Genomic DNA, 19119 nt, shown 5'->3' with positions numbered 1-19119 from the left:
GCACCCGCTATCAGTTTGGTTGTTTTACAAGAGCGCTCTCAGGCGGCTAATGCGTGTTCACTTGTACACCTCGATGCGTGCACATGAAACTCCACCTCCTCCTCCTTGCATACAAAAGTGCAACTCACTTGAATGTGGACCCCTGAGATGGCAGAGATCATCCTCGATCGACTGGATCGCCAGCATATATAGTGCAACAGTAACCTTGACAGTCAAGGGCAAGGCATGAGGGTCGTTGCGGAGGGTAGAAATAGGGCTTAATACATCGCTGACTGTTTACATAATGAAGACCACACCAGTCTCCACAATGTGCACACAACCCCCCTCCCTTTTAATGCTTGCTTAATGCTGACATAGCAAGATGATGTGCATATTTGGTTCTGGTTTTTGGATAATAATCAAATGAACCAATCAGCATCTTGCTCTGTGTAGCAGTGTCTGTCTGGCCTCTTTTGTTGTGATTCACCTGTGTACCTGTCTCTCCCCCCCCCCCTCTCATCCACTCTGCACCTTTCCCTCTTCCGCACTTGCTCGTTCTCGAAGATTCGTAAACTGGAGGTAAAACTTCTTGTTTCACGTTGGCCCGAGACTTGAATATAGGGCTGCATCTACTGATTATTTTCTTAGAGATTATTATTATATCTATTTGATAAATTGAGTGAATTGACGCAAACAACTTTATATAGTTTTATTTGTATAATCAACTAAACGGATACCACATAAGCCAGCTACTTTTAACTACAATGGTGTCGTGCAAGAGAGCCGCAAGTTTACAGGCAGGCTGTAATAGATGTTTGGATTGTTTTTACATCTGCCACCTTATTAGTGATGTATGCCATAGTCCTAGTGCGTAATTGTGCAGTTTTATTTTCTACCATTTACCCTTCTGAATCACCTGTATTGTTGCTGTTAACAGATGACCATATCCCAACTGAAGGCTGAGCTGGAGAAGGGTCCCCAAGAAGCAGCCGTCTATACACAGCAGATCCACCAACTACAGAGCAACCTGAACAACTTGACACAACAAAGCCAGGTAGTGTGCACAGTCCGCTCACAGATACACAGTACAGACTGATAATTTAACTCTGATCAAATGTAATCATGGAAAGCATGGTCCAGTTGGGGCAATTTGTGCACGCTCACAGTTGGAAATGGATAAATCAACGTTGAAGCACTACTAAACGGTTATGCACAGATATTTCAGTCATTTGACAGGTTTACAGGGTGGTGAGCACACATTGTAACTGACAACATGCCTACCAAGGCATCTGCCTGCCAACAACAAAAGCTAGGTGGTGTCATTACATTTTACACCGCTTAACGAGCGCCACCAGCTGCGCTTAACCCATTTAGACCGGCTGCCAAGGCCACGTTACTTTCCCTTTAAGACTGGCTGCTGCCGCAGTCTTACTTTATCTCTGGAGCGGGGAATGTGTGCACGTCAGAAAGACCTCAGGTTTTAGGTGTCTTTCATAAAACTGTGAAGGCCTTTTTAAAATCGGCCTCGGGTCTAAATGCGTAAACTGCGGAACATGGCAGCCTTCGCTCTGCATCGTTCCATCACAATGCGCCCCCTGTCATCAGGCTGCATGAGTTTGTGTTGGCAACGCTGATATGTTGACAAAAATCCACACACGCGTCTATAATTCATTTATAGCAGGAGTGGGGAATGGGGATCTCTGCCGTGCAGCCGGTGTCACTTGGGATGAAATATGATCACAGGTAACTGCACCAATGTACTACAGCGCGAATTGACAGTTTGCTGTGTGGGCTGCCAGCTAGAGTTGAAGTTGTCTCGTGGCAGGCGTGTGTCCATGTCACTGTGCTCTAAGCCAAGTAGGTGTCTGGAATTCTGGATGAGAAGAGAGGGATTTATGGCTTAGGAGGATAAAGATGAGATAAGGGAACCACATAGAGGATAATTTCTAAGAACAGCCAGGTGAAACAGCCAACGGGGGTTTCGTTGAATCCCAAAGGCAGGATTAAGAGATGAATAACCGAGCAGTAGAACGTGGCGGCGACATGGGGAGAGCTAGACAGTGAGCAAGGGCATGAGGAGGAGAGGGCTGGACGTAACAGCATGACGCCTCCAGAGAGAGGGATTGTGGGATGGTCATAAATGAGAGCCAGCTGCTATGTGACTTTGGGCAAAGCAGATAGAAGAGGTTTACCGTGACACTCCCTACTTAGCAGAGCCAAGCACCATTAACAGCATTTTGTACTTCATCACCTAGCTGGCAAATGTACTGTATGGAGGGGGCCATGCAATGTATACATAACCCTGGTATTAAGTGCCTTGTCATCTGTCAATCTGTCATTAGCAAAGTCACATTAGAAATGTCACTTCACTCTATTTTGAAATGTGTTCTTAAAGAGTTTTTATTTTTTACTGAAGACGATTGTGTGTGTGTGACAAACTGTGACATAGGGTGCTTTCACTCTCTTGCAGCTCCTATCACATTTAGCTTGGGTTCTAGATTGGACGTTGAAAAGAGAAAGGAGGGATGATGTGCAACACAGGTGTTGAGCTGATCTCAAACTCACAACATCGGTGCTTATTTGACTGAGCCACCTGAGCACTTTGAATGCTGAATCTATTAACCATTTCCAGCATTCGTACCGTAGACATTATCAAGACGTCATCAGACAGTGGAAAGAAGAATAACTTGCAGCCATTTCTATATGATTTCCACACGCCATCATCCTAACTTGACGCTATCTCGTGCTCATGCCTTTTTTCACAGAGCCTGTCAGAAAAGCTATCCCGCGAGGAGAAGGAACACCACGAACTAGAGGAGCGCCTGGGGCTGGAGCTGACCGCCAAGAAGGAAGTGCAAGCAAGTCTGCATCAGAGGGAGATGGAGATACAGGAGCTGCAGGCCAGGGCTGCAGGGGCCGAGGCCTCCCTGCAGAGGGCGCGGGAGGACCTCGGAGAGAGGGCCGAGGATGTGGCCAAACTGAAGAGGGAGGTCACAGAAGTTGAGGTGAAGCATGGGGAACTGAAGGCAGAGAGGAAACAGCTGCAGCAGCAAAGAGAGGACAAGGAGAGCCAAGGAGCCCAGCAGCAGAGCGAGATCAGTCAGGTACACCTCAAATTAAATAATATACAGGATGTATTTGACTAAAGCACTTACTATAGCTGTTCACTGTTTAGTGCAAGGTTCGAGATGGGTTTATAATAAAATCAAAAATAAATGATCGATTAGTGTTTACTTTTTTACAATTAACCAAACAATTCGAGAAGAACAGGTGTTTGAGCCAATGCAAAAATATATACATAATTGATTTTTGATAAGCAAAATTGACCCTTTGGCTATACATTTGTATACTCTCAGAGTGAAAATAACAGTGTATGTACCATAAAAATCACATCCGTGTGAAGTGAGGGGTGCTAATATATTAAAGTCTAACTCATGTTGATTAGGTGATGTAAAACAAACGGTCCCAACACAAACATTAAACGCCATTAACAATAAAGAGACACTATGACGTAATGAGTTACATTATGACGTAAATTTTCCTTTCATTGTCAATGGCGTTTACAAAACCAACATTGAACTAAAGTCACACATTAAACCTCTGTATAGGAGGGGCTTGCACCCCTCAAAAACTACTCGGCTGAGAAATGAAAGGGACATTTGATGCTTTTGTCCATGCCCATGTGAAGTCTGATGGCGTTCTCCCCTGTCTGGCGTTCTAACCCACTGCAGGGTAGATCATAGGGGTAAGACAACTCTGCAACTCTGCAGTCTATTTATGAGCAGGCTACACTAAGACAGGCTCTGCTCAAAACATTGTCGGCGATGTTACCCATGTTTAAATTTTAAATGAAGAGTTTGTACTCTGGTAGAAGGTACAAAGAACCAAGTGGAAGGATCACTTGCCCGAACCCTGCCCAAACCACACCTGTTGCAACTTCTTGCAACAAAACAGTTTTAAGGAGCACACCATGGGTGAAAGCCCACGACAAGTTTCCCTTGGGAACAATAAAGTTTACCATGACCTGTCTGCTCTTCCTGTTAGCTGCATGCTAAGCTGCTGGAGGCTGAGCGGCAGCTGGGCGAGTTGCAGGGCCGCCTGAAGGAACAACGGCAGCTCTCCGGGGAGAAGCTGAAGGACCGTGAGCAGCAAGCAGCCGACCTCCAGCTCAAACTCTCCCGTGCAGAGGAACAGGTAGGCTCGGCTGCACCGCTGTGGAATTGGAAAAGTAACGGACCCAAACGTCTGCATGATGAACAGATTTAGATTTAATTCAACGACTGCCATGGACGGCCGATCTCAGTCTTTTCAAATCCAACCGCTCATTGCCATGGACGGAGATCTGCGTCTTTTAATGTTTTATATTGATTCAGTTTGAGATTGAGTCTATCAGCGTCTCCGTGTTTTGGAGATAAACAGGATGTGGCTGGTCAGTAAATAGGTCCCCCCCGTTGACTTCAATGATAGCCGAAATCTTAACACCCTTTTATCTCGGATCCCAGATTCCGATTCTAATCAAAACAAGCTTTATATACGGCCGAGTTCAGGTCGCGTCACTGTTCTGGGTCCGTGATCCTCTTTCAATAGGATTGCTTAACCGTGAGCTAACTTCTGGTTAAGTCCCGTGAGCTAACTTCTGGTTATAAAGAACCTCACTTTAAAATACTCTTGGCACATGAATGGACAGAGACTGAAACAATTGTGGCAGTCAATGTGTAACTATTTACTTTTAGCGATTCAACCACTTAAAGCCCAAACCATACCTGTTGCAACTTCTTGCAACAAAACAGTTTTAAGGTCAACCACACCAATGCAACACCTTGCAACTGTCATTGGGGATAATGGTTGCAACTTGCAAGTAGTTGCTTGTTGCAAGGAGTTGTATGGCGAATCATTGGTGCGGTTTGGTAAGGCAACAGGAAAGGGACAACTTCAGATGTACTACAGCATATGTTGACAAAACTAGCTATGAGGCGACAGCACTACCGACTGTGCCACCGTGCCCCCAATCGTCAGATATTTTGACAGAATGTGCTCACTTTGGTGTCTTTCTGGATGTCCAGTTGAAGGAGAGTGCCAGTAAGAACACGGACCTTCAGCACCAGGTGGAGAAGGCCAAGCAGCAGCACCAGGAGGTGCAGGCCCTGCAGCAGAACACCAATGGCAAGCTGCGGGAGGCTCAGGTAGCGGTACCGTCCAGTTCCTTACCTTCACTTACACAATGGGCTATGCACACACGTCATTTTAGAAAGAACTTGGGCCCCTTCACTACTTTCTTCACAGGTGTTACCGATGATGCTAATGAAGGCTCTAGTGAAGTCCATTCTGGTCAAACAGTGTCACGGTGCTGCTGCTATTGTGCATGTTGACTCACTGGAAACAGTGGATATCAAAGTGTCCTTGAGTGCGTTCCAAATGGCCCCGTACGGCGTACGGGTGTGTAACTCTGAGAGTGTACAAATTCCAATTGTACACTCTCAGAGTTATCAGGGTCCTTGAAATTTAAAAGTTTGAGAACCACGGCACACTAAATGGAGCAGAGCCTTAATTGGTATCATCGGTAAAACCTGTGAATTTCAATTCAATTTTATTAAAGTGTCAAATCACAACAAGTTGTCTCAAGACACTTTATAAACCAACAAAGATCCACCCAGAGCAAGCAATATTGCGACAGTGGTAACGAAAAACTCCCCTTTAGGAAGAAACGCCAGGCAGAACCCGACTCTAGTGTGGGCGGCCATCTGCCTCGACCATGTCGGGGGAGAGGGGGGGCGGGGGGGTTGCTGAGGGGAAATAGGAAGAAAGAATAGAAGAGAGATAAACAGGGAAAGAGATACAGGCAAATACAAGTAGTAGCAATAACAATAATAATGAATGCAGTCCATGGTCATGCACTGTGAGGCTGGCCGGGTCCACGGTCACGCTTTGGTGGGCTCCATGAAAGGGCCTGGTCCACGTTTGGTCCAGGTCGTGCTCTGTGAGGAGGCCGGGTCCATGGTCACACTTCTGGTTCATATTAGAGGTCCACAGAACTGCGAAGTGGAAGACGAAAAGAGACTCCGGGGAGTGGCTCCCCAGATGTTGAGTTAGTGGCAGGCCTTGCTGGAACCTATACAATGTTTATTACAAGCACTGCTGGGAGACAAACCCACACAAACAATGTACGATTTAGGCAATTAGCAGGCGCACAGCACAGGTGCGGGGTTTGGTGGGAGGTTCCCCTTAAGGCTCACTCATAGTCCGGACCCCCGGCGGCGAGGCGACCACCACTCCGGTGGTGAGCTGACACTGGAGCTGAAATAACATTGAGCGGTGGTGAGTAAAAACAGAGCATTGTCTGGCAAAATTGGCACGCAATGACATTTGCATAAATATTGTTTTGCGTAATTATACCTGGTCGCAATGTCACGTCAAATCATCTCCCATTGACCTGCCCACTGGTGCTAGTGGTAGTCCTTTAGAATGTGATTTGATCATTCATTTTATATTCCATTGAGTTAATCATTGAGCGTTTCTTTTCACTTGCGATTTTCTTTTTTTTGTGTGTGCCAGATGATTAATTTCAGAATTGGGTGAAAACTCTTCAGAAAATCTGACAATAATGGAGACATTGAATGTTATCAATGGATGTTTGGCACACAACGCTATCATAACGGGTGTCTCCATTTTAGAATGACCTGGAGCAAGTGTTGCGTCAGATTGGCGATAAGGACCAGAAGATCCAGAACTTTGAGGCCCTGCTGCAGAAGAGCAAGGACAGTGTGAGTCAGCTGGAGGCAGAGAGGGAAGACCTGTGTGCCAAGATCCAGGCTGGGGAAGGAGAGACGGCTGTCCTCAGCCAGCTGAAGGAGAAGAACCATGCACTACAAGAACAGGTACTGTAGAATAGATGCACACACGCTGACCCAACTTAAAGGGATATCATATTTAACTTTCAAAAAAACGTTTGGACATTTTATCGTCTACTATCGGCTTATGTGAACACCCCAGACAGTTTTTTAAGTTGCTTGATTCAGTATTTGATATTCATTGTAGCTGCCTATACAAACCCATTATAACTTCAAACACCCGTCTTTTTTTCTGCTGATTGATACTGTCCTTCTAATACGTGAGGGGGGTGTTTTTTCCATTTATTTTTATAATTGTTTTGGGAAATGTGTAGGACTGCTGCGCGACGGAGGAGACTAAAGAATAAATGAAAATAAAAAATAAATGAAAACGGTAAATGAAAAAACACGGCCCCTCACGTATTAGGACAATATCAGTCACCAGAAAAAAGGTCTGTGTTTTCGATGAATCTATCATGGTTAAAATAGAGTTTGAAGTTACAATGGGTTTGTATAGGAAGGGCTAAAATGAATATCAAATAATAAATACTGAATCAATTATAAAGCTAGCTTAGCAACCGTTGCTATTCGCCATAGACTTAGACAACCCTTCCATTCATGCACCAGGGTAGATGCGTGGTTGTTTACACCACCTCAAAGACCAGCCAATAGGGTTCAGCAGTGACGAGGGACTACAGTACAGTGGGAGAATTGGCACAATGACTAAATTGGGAGAAAAAAGGAAAAGATGATTGCAATAAAGAGAGAGAGTGGCAACGTAAAGATTGGCTGCTAGTATAACATCATTATCGAAGAGGATTCAGGTTTATTTGTCATGTGTATAAATACAGTGTATAAATACAATTAAATTAATTTTGCTCCGAGCACTCTCAGTACACACCAGAGGTATACAAGACAAAAACACAAGTATAGTGCAAAGTTGCAAACCAACAAAAAGGAAGTTACAATGTAAAGTGACATTACAGAGCAAGATCAGCTGTTCAGCAGCCTGACTGCCTGGGGGAAAAAACTGTTACTGAGACAGTTTTTACGTCAACATGAGCTAATCGTCTTTTCTGTAACTGTCGCCGGGGGTTGAAGGTCACCCACATGACAGACAAGCTGAAGAACCAGTCTGAAAGCCACAAGCAGGCCCAGGACAACATCCATAAGCAGGTCCAGGAGCAGAAGACCCAGCTGCGGTCTGCCGAGGACCGAGCACAGACACTCCAGACCTCTGTGACTGAACTTACAGCCCAGCTCACAGAGAACAAGGAGAAGGTGGCTCAGCTGGACTCACAGGTAACCGTCACAATCACCTGTGGCTCTGATCAGAGCAATTACTGACTCAAATAATGAGTCAGAAATCCTAGCAGCAAAATTAGTTGGACATTCACTTATTTGGGGAACCTATTGAACAGCTCTCTCCTATTATAAAATGGAAATTCTGATATTTAGTAGTGTATAACTTCTATCTCATATACCGGTATGTACTAAGGTTGGGTGCCGAATATGAATATATCGGCAATCGTGGATCGGATGAGTCCATCGCCGAATATTTATATTAGGTGATTTTCTCAGCGATTTTATTTTATTTTTTATTTAGCAAAATAATCTCAACCTTATCAAACATTCAATTCTTCAAATGTCGCCCAATTAACCTGTATAGCAAAATGAAGTGTGAGGAAAATGCGAATCAATTTGGGGCAGCAAACTAGTAATAGCTGCCGGTGGAAACCCCCGTCCCCGTCCCCCGTCCCCTTGTAATGGTATGCCCCATTGACCAAGCAGCAGCCATGGCAGCAGCATTGTGGTCCGGGGAGGAGAAGTTACTGTAGGCTACATGACATGTTGTTTCATCACAACCGACCTGCTTCAATGCACAACCTTGAAGTCGACTAAAAGACGAAGGAAAAGGAACCGACGAGGAGTGACAAAGCATTAGCATTGCAACAAGCTAAGCTAACAACAACACCAGTTTAGCTCAGCATGCTGCTTGTCTGATTAAACTTCACTTCATCTCCACCTGTAATCTATGTTATTTTGTTACTCTGACACCGGCGCTGCAAAAACAGGCAGATCTACAAAGCTCTCAACGCATAGCGAACGGCACTGGAAAAACAGGCAGATCTACAAGCTCTCAAGGCGAGAGCTTGTAGATCTGCCTTTTTGAGTGGTGCAACCACTCCAAGGAACAGCAATGTCCGTGTTCACCTATGTGTCCGCCTATGTGACGTTAACCCACCTATGTGACTATGAGCACCAGTATGACTATTAGTACCAGTAGGGGCGCTGTTGTGCCAGAAACAGAGAGAGATAGTGCTGCACTGTTGCCTGCTAATGAGAGATAGAGAGAGAGAGAGGGGAGTTGCACCACTCAGTTCACACCGGTGTGAACTTTTTCAATATATCGACCATCGGCGATTTTGGGCAGACGATGGGTGATTACAAAATAATTGGCATATCGTCCAACCTTAGTATGTACATACCAAGTACATGCTAAAGTATTCGCCCCTTTCATCTAATTTGTTTCACAAACAATGACGTCCTCAACACAAACTTGTTGAGGAAGTCAAGGGTTTGTTTTATTTTGTTATAATATATACTGTACACTACAGCACAAATACATGTACCGGTAGTTTAAGATGGCTTAATCCACATATGTTTTCTTCCAATGCACCCCCAGCTGAAGGCCAAGACTGAGATGTTGCTTTCTGCTGAGGCCGCCAAGGCTGCCCAGAGGGCTGACCTGGAGAACCACCTGGAGACGGCCCAGCATGCACTGCAGGACAAGCAACAGGTCAGAGCCTTATGTCTCAGGCCACGTTTACGTTATCGGGGGTGCCAGGCGTCTGAAATACGAAGAAAAAACGTGTGATGTCATGGCTCTGCTCGTGTTGACATACGCCACGTGCGTTTGTCCCCCCACCGCCAGTCCATTGTTGTGGACTGACGTAAAGAACATCACAGCTTTCATCGCCTACGGCACTCGCCTATGGTTCCTTCCATGCAGTTACAGTCATCATATTCTTTATTATAGCACACAACCTAATGTGTTCTTTTGCTTTTATACCACAGTTTATTTCAATATCTCAAGATTAAATGATCTCTTCATACAGTATGTGTGTTGTTATCAACTTATCTGCACGATGTTACAGCAAATAGCACAGAAACAACTTTTATATAAAGAGATAACTTTGTTTAAAATGACCTTAACCTATGTCTCCTCTCATCCTCTCTGATGAATCTGTTTTGTCAAAGTGCCCAATAATAACCTGACTTCCCTCCCTCCCCCAGGAGCTGAGTAAAACTCAGAAGAGGTTGGAGGATCAAGGCCACAGGCTGCAGGAGAAACAGGAGCAGTGCAGCCAGTCAGAGGCTGGCCTGAAGGAGTGCAAAGACAAGCTGCTGACCTCAGAACAGCGGATAGAGAAGTTAGAGGGACACGGCAAGGTCAGTGTCAAGTGTACAGTATATCGTTGCTGCCGGGCAGAAACCTCTCTTTTATCGTGAATTAATGCCCTACTTGATCATACTACAGCGTTACACGAAAGCATCAAAGGTGAGCTTATAGATTTGCTTTTTTGCTTTTTGAATTTGAATCTTGAAAAGTAACAGTTTTGGTTTCCACCCGACAGAGACGATATACAAAACCTATACATGTGAAAACAGCCTGTGCTCTTGTTGATCCTGTAAAGGTACCTTTAAAAAGGTCCAATAAAAGGCCTGCTAGTATGTGCTTTTTGTCTCACGTGTGACTGGTTGTGGTAATCTGTGACAGAAAGTGGAGATGCAGTTGGTGGAGGTGCAGGCAGCACGGGAGCAGGCCCAGCAGGAGGTGCAGAAGCTCCAGACAGAGAGGTCGGAGGCGAAGAGGAAGGCCAAGGAACTGGAGCACCAGCTGCAAACGGAGAAAACGGGGTGAGACACACCGACACGGGAGCACAGATTGGGCCTTGTTCACAAAGCTCTTCTTAGATTTCTACTATAGATTTCTACTTTTAGTTTTCCTTTAGTATTCCTAAGTGAAGAGAAACATCGGATTTGTGTGTACAGCCTTGATTTGTGGACATCTCAGTTGCATACAATGATGAATTCAACCTATGCTGTTCGTCAAATCTAAATGCACGTTCATGTTTGAATAATTTGTATTGTTCCAGTTTGTGTAAAGTTTGGCACTATTGTATTTGATTGTACATGAAGAATAAGGTATTCTAATAACAGTCACCGATGTTTTGTGCCACGTACAGTACGAGTGTCACGTGCAGTTTGTGTTTCGTGAATGAGGCCCATTGTGTTTGATAAATAACTAGAAACCAGTCAAATGCTAACTTTCCGTTTCTTTGATATTGAATACTTTGATTGAATAGTGAATACTTTATTAGACATGTAAACAGCACAGAGTACAGTAAGACATTTAGGCTAAAGGGATACAGTAAAATTTACATTGTCCTGTTTTGTGTGATAAGGGCTGTGACGCTACAAGGGGAGCTGAAGAAGAAGGCGGCTGCCTTTGACGAGAGCCGCCAGCAACTGGAGCGGTTTGAGCAGGAGAGGGGGGCTCTCAGAGCCCACCTGGACAAGGTGACACAGGAGGGGAAGGCGCAACAAGCAGAGTTGGATAAAAGAGCCCAAAGCTTGGCGTCAGACCTCCAGAAGGCCCAAGAGGAGAGAGACACTCGAGGGAAGGAGCTCGCTGCTGCTAAAGACAACATGGCCAAGACCAGCAAGGCCCTGAAAGAGTCTCAAAATCAATTAGACAAGGAGAGGAAGAGCAGTAAGTCCGCTGTGGAAGAGAAGGTGAGTTCAGTAAACTACAATGTGTTTCAATTATGTATACCGTACATATTTACAGCAAGGAGATGCTACTCTTTACAAATCATCTACAGTAGCAGATGAATCTTAATCCAGTGTCATGTTGATATACGGTATCTTGAGTAGTGGACCAGCCTTTGTCACATCCATAGCTTTGTGTATGTATATTATGTATTGTTAATATTAATTATTAATAATATTATAATGTATGTTTGTTTAGGAGAAGTTGCATGAGAAGGCCAGACAGGAGCTTCTGAAGAGCACTGAGGCCAGCACTAAGGAGCTCAAAGAGGTCAAAGAGCAGACAGAGAGGCTAAGAGAGGTATGTTTTGACACTGGGTTGCAAAATCGTGGGATATAAAAAATAGACTGGATACTGTGGTATTTTGGATAATGTACTATTGTGGTATGGCATAAGTGTCCTACAAAAAGATAAAATATGGCCAACTGCTGTGTCTACATAAACTACCGTACTACAAGTCTACATAAACAACAATCTGTCCCCAGACAGAGAAAGGCTTGAACACCAAGCTGGCTACACTAACACAGCAGCACTCAAAGACTCAGGAGGCACTGAAAGAGAAGGAGAAAGGTGTTCAGCAGCTGCAGGCACAGCTAAAGACAGTCCAGGGGTCCTTCGATCAGGAGAAGAAGAAACTGGAGAGCCAAGTGACGGAACTACAGGGCACTGATGCCAAGAAGGCAAGTATCGTTCCCCTCAGTCCCATAATACTGTTCACATTTAAACCATGTTATAATACCAGTTGCTTATTTATATTTACATCATCATTATATCTGTAGTGCATATTGGTTTATTAGTGGTGATATGTGTGCATGTAGCATGTATAAATAAAGTGTCCCCCTGTATCGGTAGGTTGAGGAGGTGGGCAGGTTGAACGAGAAGGTATCGGGGCTGGGCCAGGAGATGGCTGCTGAGAAGAGTCTCACAGCAGATCTCCAGAAGAGCTTAGAGCAGAGCCGAGAGAGCCTCACCAAACTGCAGTCTGACTGCTATGGAAAGGAGTCTGAGGTTTCTGCACTGCGCCAGGACCTCAAGGTATGTTTTACTGTACATGTAAACAGAGCTGATACATTTACACACTTTTTCTTTTGTAAATTATTTAAATAGTTTTGAGGAAAGAAATTGACATGCATATAACGAACGATGCAATGTGACATAGCTCTGTTTACACAATGCTGTACCCCCTCCAACTACTGTATACTTTCCCCATTTTCAACTGTTTTATTATATTTTGACACTTGCTTTCAACTAGCTACTAAAATGTACCATTTGTCTCACTGGTACATTTACAGTGAATTTATGGCTACGGGCCTTTTAAAAATAAAATGAATAAATAAATGTGCTGCACTACTGGCCACACCCTGTCATGTAATAGTACTAATCTTGAACCGTTGGCACCTGAGGAAAAACAGGTAGTACTACATGGATTTTGGGGTGTGGCCAAATGAGGCCAACAGTCAGCCTGGGCACACTTGAACTTCCATGCGCGGACAGAAGAAGCTGTGTTTTGCGTCATTTCCGTTTTTTTAGACAGCTGGTGGATGGAAAAGAAGCTTCACCCACGCGGCAGAAAGCCGCTGGGGCAAGCTTTTCCGGGAAATTACGCAAAACACAGCTTCTTCTGTCCGGGCATGGAATCTTAGATGTGCCCATACCCAGTGCAACCTAGTTGAAAGCTTCATCCTGACCTGTAGAGGTCAGTGCAACACTAGTTTTCTGCACTCAGGGGCTGTTAGTCTGTACATATCTCCTATGAGCTCTCTCTCTCCCTGTCAACGTAGACATCAGAGGAGAAACTAAAGCAGGCCCAAGAGGAGTTGGCTGCCAACCGCACACATCAGAGGGTCCTGGAGGAGCAGATCCAGGAAGTGAAGACAAGCCGTGCCTCTTTGGAGCAAGAGCTGGCCAAGCGGGACGGGAGACTACAACAACAAGACCAGGCCCTAACAGAACTCCAGAAACAAAAAGTACATGCACACACGCACACACACACACACACACACACACACACACACACACACACAGACAACTGGTGTGACATTATGCTACTGATGTCTTGTCTTTTTCTACCTCTCAGGCTCTGGCTAAGGATGGGATGGAGAAGGAGAAGGCCAGAGTAGATGAACTGACCAAGGCCAACAGCAGCTTGGAGAAGAACACCACCAGACTGACTGCTGAACTCAAAACTTTAGCGGACAAAAGTGACAAGGTCCGACAGTTACTTAAATTATTATACCATGGCCATTACTCCGTTCAGACTGGCCGGAGACTCGGAGAGTGTGCTCTATTTTCAGACAACCGCACAGTTTTGATGTAGCGGTCTCATCACCCTTCTAAATTAATAAGCATAATAACAATTGTATTAGGCTAACTATCATTTAATGTTAACATTAGCTCATTAGTGTGGCTTCTCCAACTTGCTGGAGTTGTATCACCCTGAATGATTCTCCACCTCATTCAAATCACTATATTCACATCATCCTCATCCTCTTCTGCCCAAATTTGTGCACATTTAGCCCGGATTTAGTTTTTAAACTCGTCCACATTCACAATGATTCATTGAAAATAAATGTTCTTCCAGATCTCGTTAGTCCATGTTTCTATAACTAAGTGTCTTTCAGGAGTTGCGTGAGCTGCGGGAGGCCAAACAGCTGTTGATCCAGCAGAAACTGGAGGTGCAGGGCCAGGTGGAGGCAGCGCAGGCAGTCCTGGAGAAGGAGCAGAAGGAGCATCTGGCCTCCCGGGACGGTGTGGCCAAGAGGGAGGAACAGCTCCTCCACCAGACCAAGGAGGTCCAGGCCCTGCTGGTATGACCTTCCATAAAATCAGCTGAAGACCTCATGATTGCCTAAATGTGCTGTTTTTGGATTATTTCTAAAACTAGAGGTTCACATGCCTTCGTTCTGGGATAATTTCTGATGTTGTGCTGTGTCGAGGTCGCAATATTAACGCTTCTGAAGATAAGTAGATGTTTAAGATGGAGGGAGTGAGTCTAATGGCCACTTTCAAAAACGGAAACTGCAGGACGGAAATAGCAGAAGCACGGTTGAAAACTCGGCGGGGAAGTGAGTGACGTCAGAGCAAAGGCAGAGTAGAGGCTTAGACGGCAGTCCCGCATACCGTACGTTACGGTCTATGACTCGTCTACAGGATTGTGAACACAAGCAGCTATTCTTATTTGTATATATAGTTAGCGCAAATAGCCGTTCTACTGTACACGCTCGCAATTGTCTCATTGCGATGCGTGGTGAGCTTATGACATGCCCAAAATAGGGACGGCAGGAGTCCCAACATTAAATCCTCCCTCCCTCCTCAAGGCGGCAGAGAAGCGAGCCAGGGAAGAGCAGGTGAAGCGCGGCGAGGAGGCGGAGGCTAAGCTGGGCGTGCAGGTGACCGCTCTGAACGAGAACGTGGCCACACTGAAGAGAGAGTGGCAGGGCAGCCAGAAGCGCGTGGGCGAGCTGGAGAAACAGACGGACGAGCTGAGGGGAGAGATCGCCGTGCTGGAGGCCACGGTCCAGAACAACCAGGATGAGAGGCGGGCTCTGCTGGAGAGGTTTGTAATATTATATTTGTGCAGGCACCATGAGATGAGCGAACCCCCTTGAACTTGAACTGCACAGTGAAAGGTTTGGGAAATTATTTATTTCTTGATGATAGAAAATGTCCTGAACCACGTTCAACTTGGAGTCCCTAATTTGGGCATATCATTATACTATAGGTGTAAATTAAAGGTTTTATTTTTTTATCATTTATTTTAATGAAAATAGCCTAATATCTACTAACTGAACCAGTGTAACCGATTTAGCCTAAATTTTAATGACTGCATTTAAAAAAAGTTAATTTAAAGTGTGATGAGGTGTGGTTTATTTACCGTTGTTCCACGGTCATGTCGTAGGTGTGTGAAAGGCGAGGGCGAGCTTGAGAAGCTTCAGGCCAAAGTGGTGGAGATGAGGCGGAAGCTGGATGACACGACTGCAGCCATGCAAGAACTTGGCAGAGAGAACCAGTCACTGCAGGTTAGACAACAAATAACACTAGTTAGGACTTCCACACTAGAGCTATGATTCTTGGTGTACTGTTTAGATTAGTGGTGTACACTACAACAAAAGACTATTATTTGCAGTTCAGTTAATTATTTGAGCCATGACAAGCCATGTAATGACTCTGAGGCCATCAGTGTGACTGCAGTATGTACTGCATGTCACTCAAGAAAATGTCCACAATGAATGACCAAATACACGCATTATCAAATCACAACACAAGGCCATGCAAGACATAAACAAAACAATATGTTTATATACATATTATACAGTACATGTATATACTGTACACATTATATACCTGAATAGCACCTAAAACTGCGCTCTGATTAATGTACATATTTAGCTATTTCTATAAGCAGCAGCCAAAACCAAAGACCTTTTCTGTAAGCTACTTCTGTACTGAGATGTAACGAATAAATATATTACATTTTATCATAATTTTCCAAGCAAACAAATAAAGGGAAGTAGATAAAGAAGTGGGGGGGGGGGGGTTAGGAAATCAAGGCAGAAAAGAAGAAAGTTTGCGGTTTTGTGGCATATGCGTTGTGTTTTAGAACTCCGGTCCCTTTCTCCTCCATATAGATCAAGCAGTCCCAATCTCTGACCAGGAAGTGGACAGAAGATCAGGATGTGCAGAACTGCATGGCATGTGGAAAGAACTTTTCTCTCGCCATCAGGAAGGTGAGAGATGACATTCGTGCTCAGGGTTGATTGTTTACGTTCACACAGATATAGGCCACTTGTAGTGTTGTGAGACTGTCCTGTCCTGCGAGTTAACTGTAGACTATGCCTCTGTCTTGTGTCTCTGCGAACATCCAGCACCACTGCAGACATTGTGGGAACATCTTCTGCAACGAGTGCTCGTGCAGGAACGCCCTCACCCCCTCTTCGAAGAAGCCAGTACGAGTGTGCGAGACGTGCTTTGAGGAGCTCCAAGGGTGATCTGTCCTTCCCCATGTATACACCCCCTCCGCCCCACCCCTCTCCCTCCCTCCCCTCAGGCAGAGCAAGGCATGTTTTGTCATATTTAATGTGCTCTATAATGAACATGACGTGAGTTGTCATATTCAATGTGCTCTATAATGAACATGACGTGAGTGGACAAAAGGCCCATCTCCCTGCGACAGCAGCGACTCGGCTCTGGCTCTGATGTGAAGGCGTCCAGGGGTTGAGAGGATTGACGACGCTCCTTCAACTGCAACGATGATGAAGCAACAGAGTCACCACTCCACCCGAATGTTATCATCAACCTATAATCACCAGTATGTTCTTATCAAGACCATTCAATGCAGCTAGTATGGACATCTCCACAAACTGCCTACCGTGAGTCGGCGACTAGGAAATGCGGAGGTGAAATTACTGCCGGCGAAGCGAAAACATTGTGAAACTGACTTACATGGCCGGTTAAGACTGCGGTTAGGGTTAGCTTTAGGCATTACAGTTAGTAATAGTCGGACAACGCGACGTCGGACAATGACTGGCAACAACGTCAGCATGTGGAATATACATAATGGCTGGATTGAATGGTGTTGATTACGGCTGATGACGGACATTAAATACGGAGATAACATCAGAAACCGCTCGGGCCACAGCGTGGAACAAGACATGGTGAGAAGGGGGAGGGCTAGCCCGTATCTGTATTGTGCCTTTGCTGCTCCTGTGGACTGCCAGAGAGTGGATATGGGGAAATCTGCACAGCACCATTCATCTCTTCACATGCACATATTTGCACCTTCATCTCCATGTGGCATTGGTTGTGTTAGCAAGGTGGTTGGGTTGGCGTAAGTGTTTGGTGTAAGAGGTCTAAAGGAGAGAATCATACTGAAAGTGTTGTTTGTATTTTAAATGAGGATGTAATAATTGTAATGGAAAAAAGCTAAAATCAAGTAATTGTTTTGTTAAAATCAAGTAATTGTTTTGTTAAATATAAAATATTATGGTCTAGAAATGGACTTAAGACACCTAATTTGTGTTGTGCATTTGTTTTCCTTCAATTTTCTATCTCCAAATCTGGAAATATAAAATGTCACAATGAAATGAACCAAGTGAAGCCAAGACCATAAGCATTAACCACCGATTTTGCCTTTTAAATGGTTGGCTGCCATGTCATTTTCCCTATGATTGTTGTTTAAGTTGATGACACTTTTCTATGCCTATGCAGCCTATACTGTATAAATTAAGAAATGTGAATACCGAAATGCAGGCAAATTGTCTTTTTTGAGCATTCCATTTAATACCTCCAGGGAATAACTAGGATATATAGAACATGATCTGACGTACTGTCAAACAAAGTCAGCTATTTAAACGTGTTAAAATAATATGTAATAGATTACACCAGTAAGTTCCCAAACATTTCAGTTGAGACCCAAAAGAGATTAGACGGGACCCAAACTAGTGAAAATACTACTGAATTAGATTTTATTTTTTATTAAACAAAAGTAGAAAACTAAAAATATAGGGGCCCATAAGAATGGGTCCCAGCCCACTGTTTGGGCACCAGTGGATTACACAATGATTGACAACTATTGAAGAGTGGTTATTGCTGTGTGTCTTTGTGTTTCATTAACATTAACAAATCTTTAAGTCTAACATTTTCCATGTTTTTCTACTCAAATCTGGTCCTCTACCTTTTGTGGGCGTGTATGGTGGTGAGATTGTTAAAAAGCTAAATATTCAGCCTGTCTCATGACCAAAGAATGTCTGTCAAATGATGGAATAGAGGCAAGATCATAACCATGTTTGTGTTTTGTTTTTCAAATAGAAACTAGAAAGAAAATAGAGCACGCACATCCACAAACTAAACGCCATGTGCTGGGCTGAGGTAAATGATAGAGAAGAAAGTAAGGTCTGCACAGTGGACTGAACTCCAAAAGCTTAAAGGGACACTTCACCCTTTTTGCAAAAAAATATATGTTAATGACGTTTAGAAGCTTTAGATCACTTTCCTGGGGGTATTTATGTGTGTAATATGTGGTTTTATATATTTTAGATTGTAGCAGTGAGCCTGTTGTCTCTGATGTCATGGACACTGGTCTCACTACTTTCCTGGACTACAATTCCCATAATTATTTGGTGCACTGCTCCTCCTTGTGGATAGGGGGGAGAGCTGTCTTACTGAGACAACATGTAGTCCAGGAAGGAAGTGAGCCCAGTGTCCATGACATCAGAGACAACAGGCTCACTGCTACAATGTAAAATATCTAAAACCACATATTACACACATAAAGACCCCCAGGAAAGTGTTCTAAAGCTTCTAAACGTCATTAACATATATTTTTTTGCAAAAAGGGTGAAGTGTCCCTTTAAGGTTTTATTTTCTCACCACAGGGGACATGACGTTTCGAGCCTCACGGTGCGGACCTTACTTCTGCGTTTTGTTTTTCACCATAATTTCTTCTCAGAAATGTAGTTCTCTACAAATGCTTTGGTG

The 19119-nt window shown here is 44.3% G+C and overlaps 1 protein-coding gene across 2 annotated transcripts in view; it reads left to right on the top strand.

Moving 5' to 3' along the window:
• Positions 1-17655, top strand: part of eea1 (early endosome antigen 1) — a 33307-nt gene extending 15652 nt beyond the window's left edge. For both annotated transcript variants that reach the window (XM_080761090.1, XM_080761091.1), the window contains 20 exons: positions 917-1033; positions 2745-3083; positions 4024-4173; positions 5043-5162; positions 6651-6854; positions 7908-8108; positions 9493-9606; positions 10104-10259; positions 10588-10727; positions 11276-11606; positions 11842-11943; positions 12129-12323; positions 12496-12678; positions 13425-13610; positions 13721-13852; positions 14265-14450; positions 14961-15199; positions 15542-15662; positions 16272-16370; positions 16509-17655. In XM_080761090.1, coding sequence (XP_080617216.1) covers positions 917-1033; positions 2745-3083; positions 4024-4173; positions 5043-5162; positions 6651-6854; positions 7908-8108; positions 9493-9606; positions 10104-10259; positions 10588-10727; positions 11276-11606; positions 11842-11943; positions 12129-12323; positions 12496-12678; positions 13425-13610; positions 13721-13852; positions 14265-14450; positions 14961-15199; positions 15542-15662; positions 16272-16370; positions 16509-16631 — 3438 coding nt within the window. In that variant the 3' untranslated portion in view covers positions 16632-17655. The remainder of the gene's footprint in view (positions 1-916; positions 1034-2744; positions 3084-4023; positions 4174-5042; positions 5163-6650; positions 6855-7907; positions 8109-9492; positions 9607-10103; positions 10260-10587; positions 10728-11275; positions 11607-11841; positions 11944-12128; positions 12324-12495; positions 12679-13424; positions 13611-13720; positions 13853-14264; positions 14451-14960; positions 15200-15541; positions 15663-16271; positions 16371-16508) is intronic.
• Positions 17656-19119: the final 1464 nt, after the last annotated feature.

This window comes from Protomyctophum bolini, assembly GCF_963924005.1.
Source record: "Protomyctophum bolini genome assembly, chromosome: 4".
Taxonomy (NCBI): domain Eukaryota; kingdom Metazoa; phylum Chordata; class Actinopteri; order Myctophiformes; family Myctophidae; genus Protomyctophum; species Protomyctophum bolini.
This window is presented reverse-complemented; position numbering and strand designations above follow the sequence as displayed.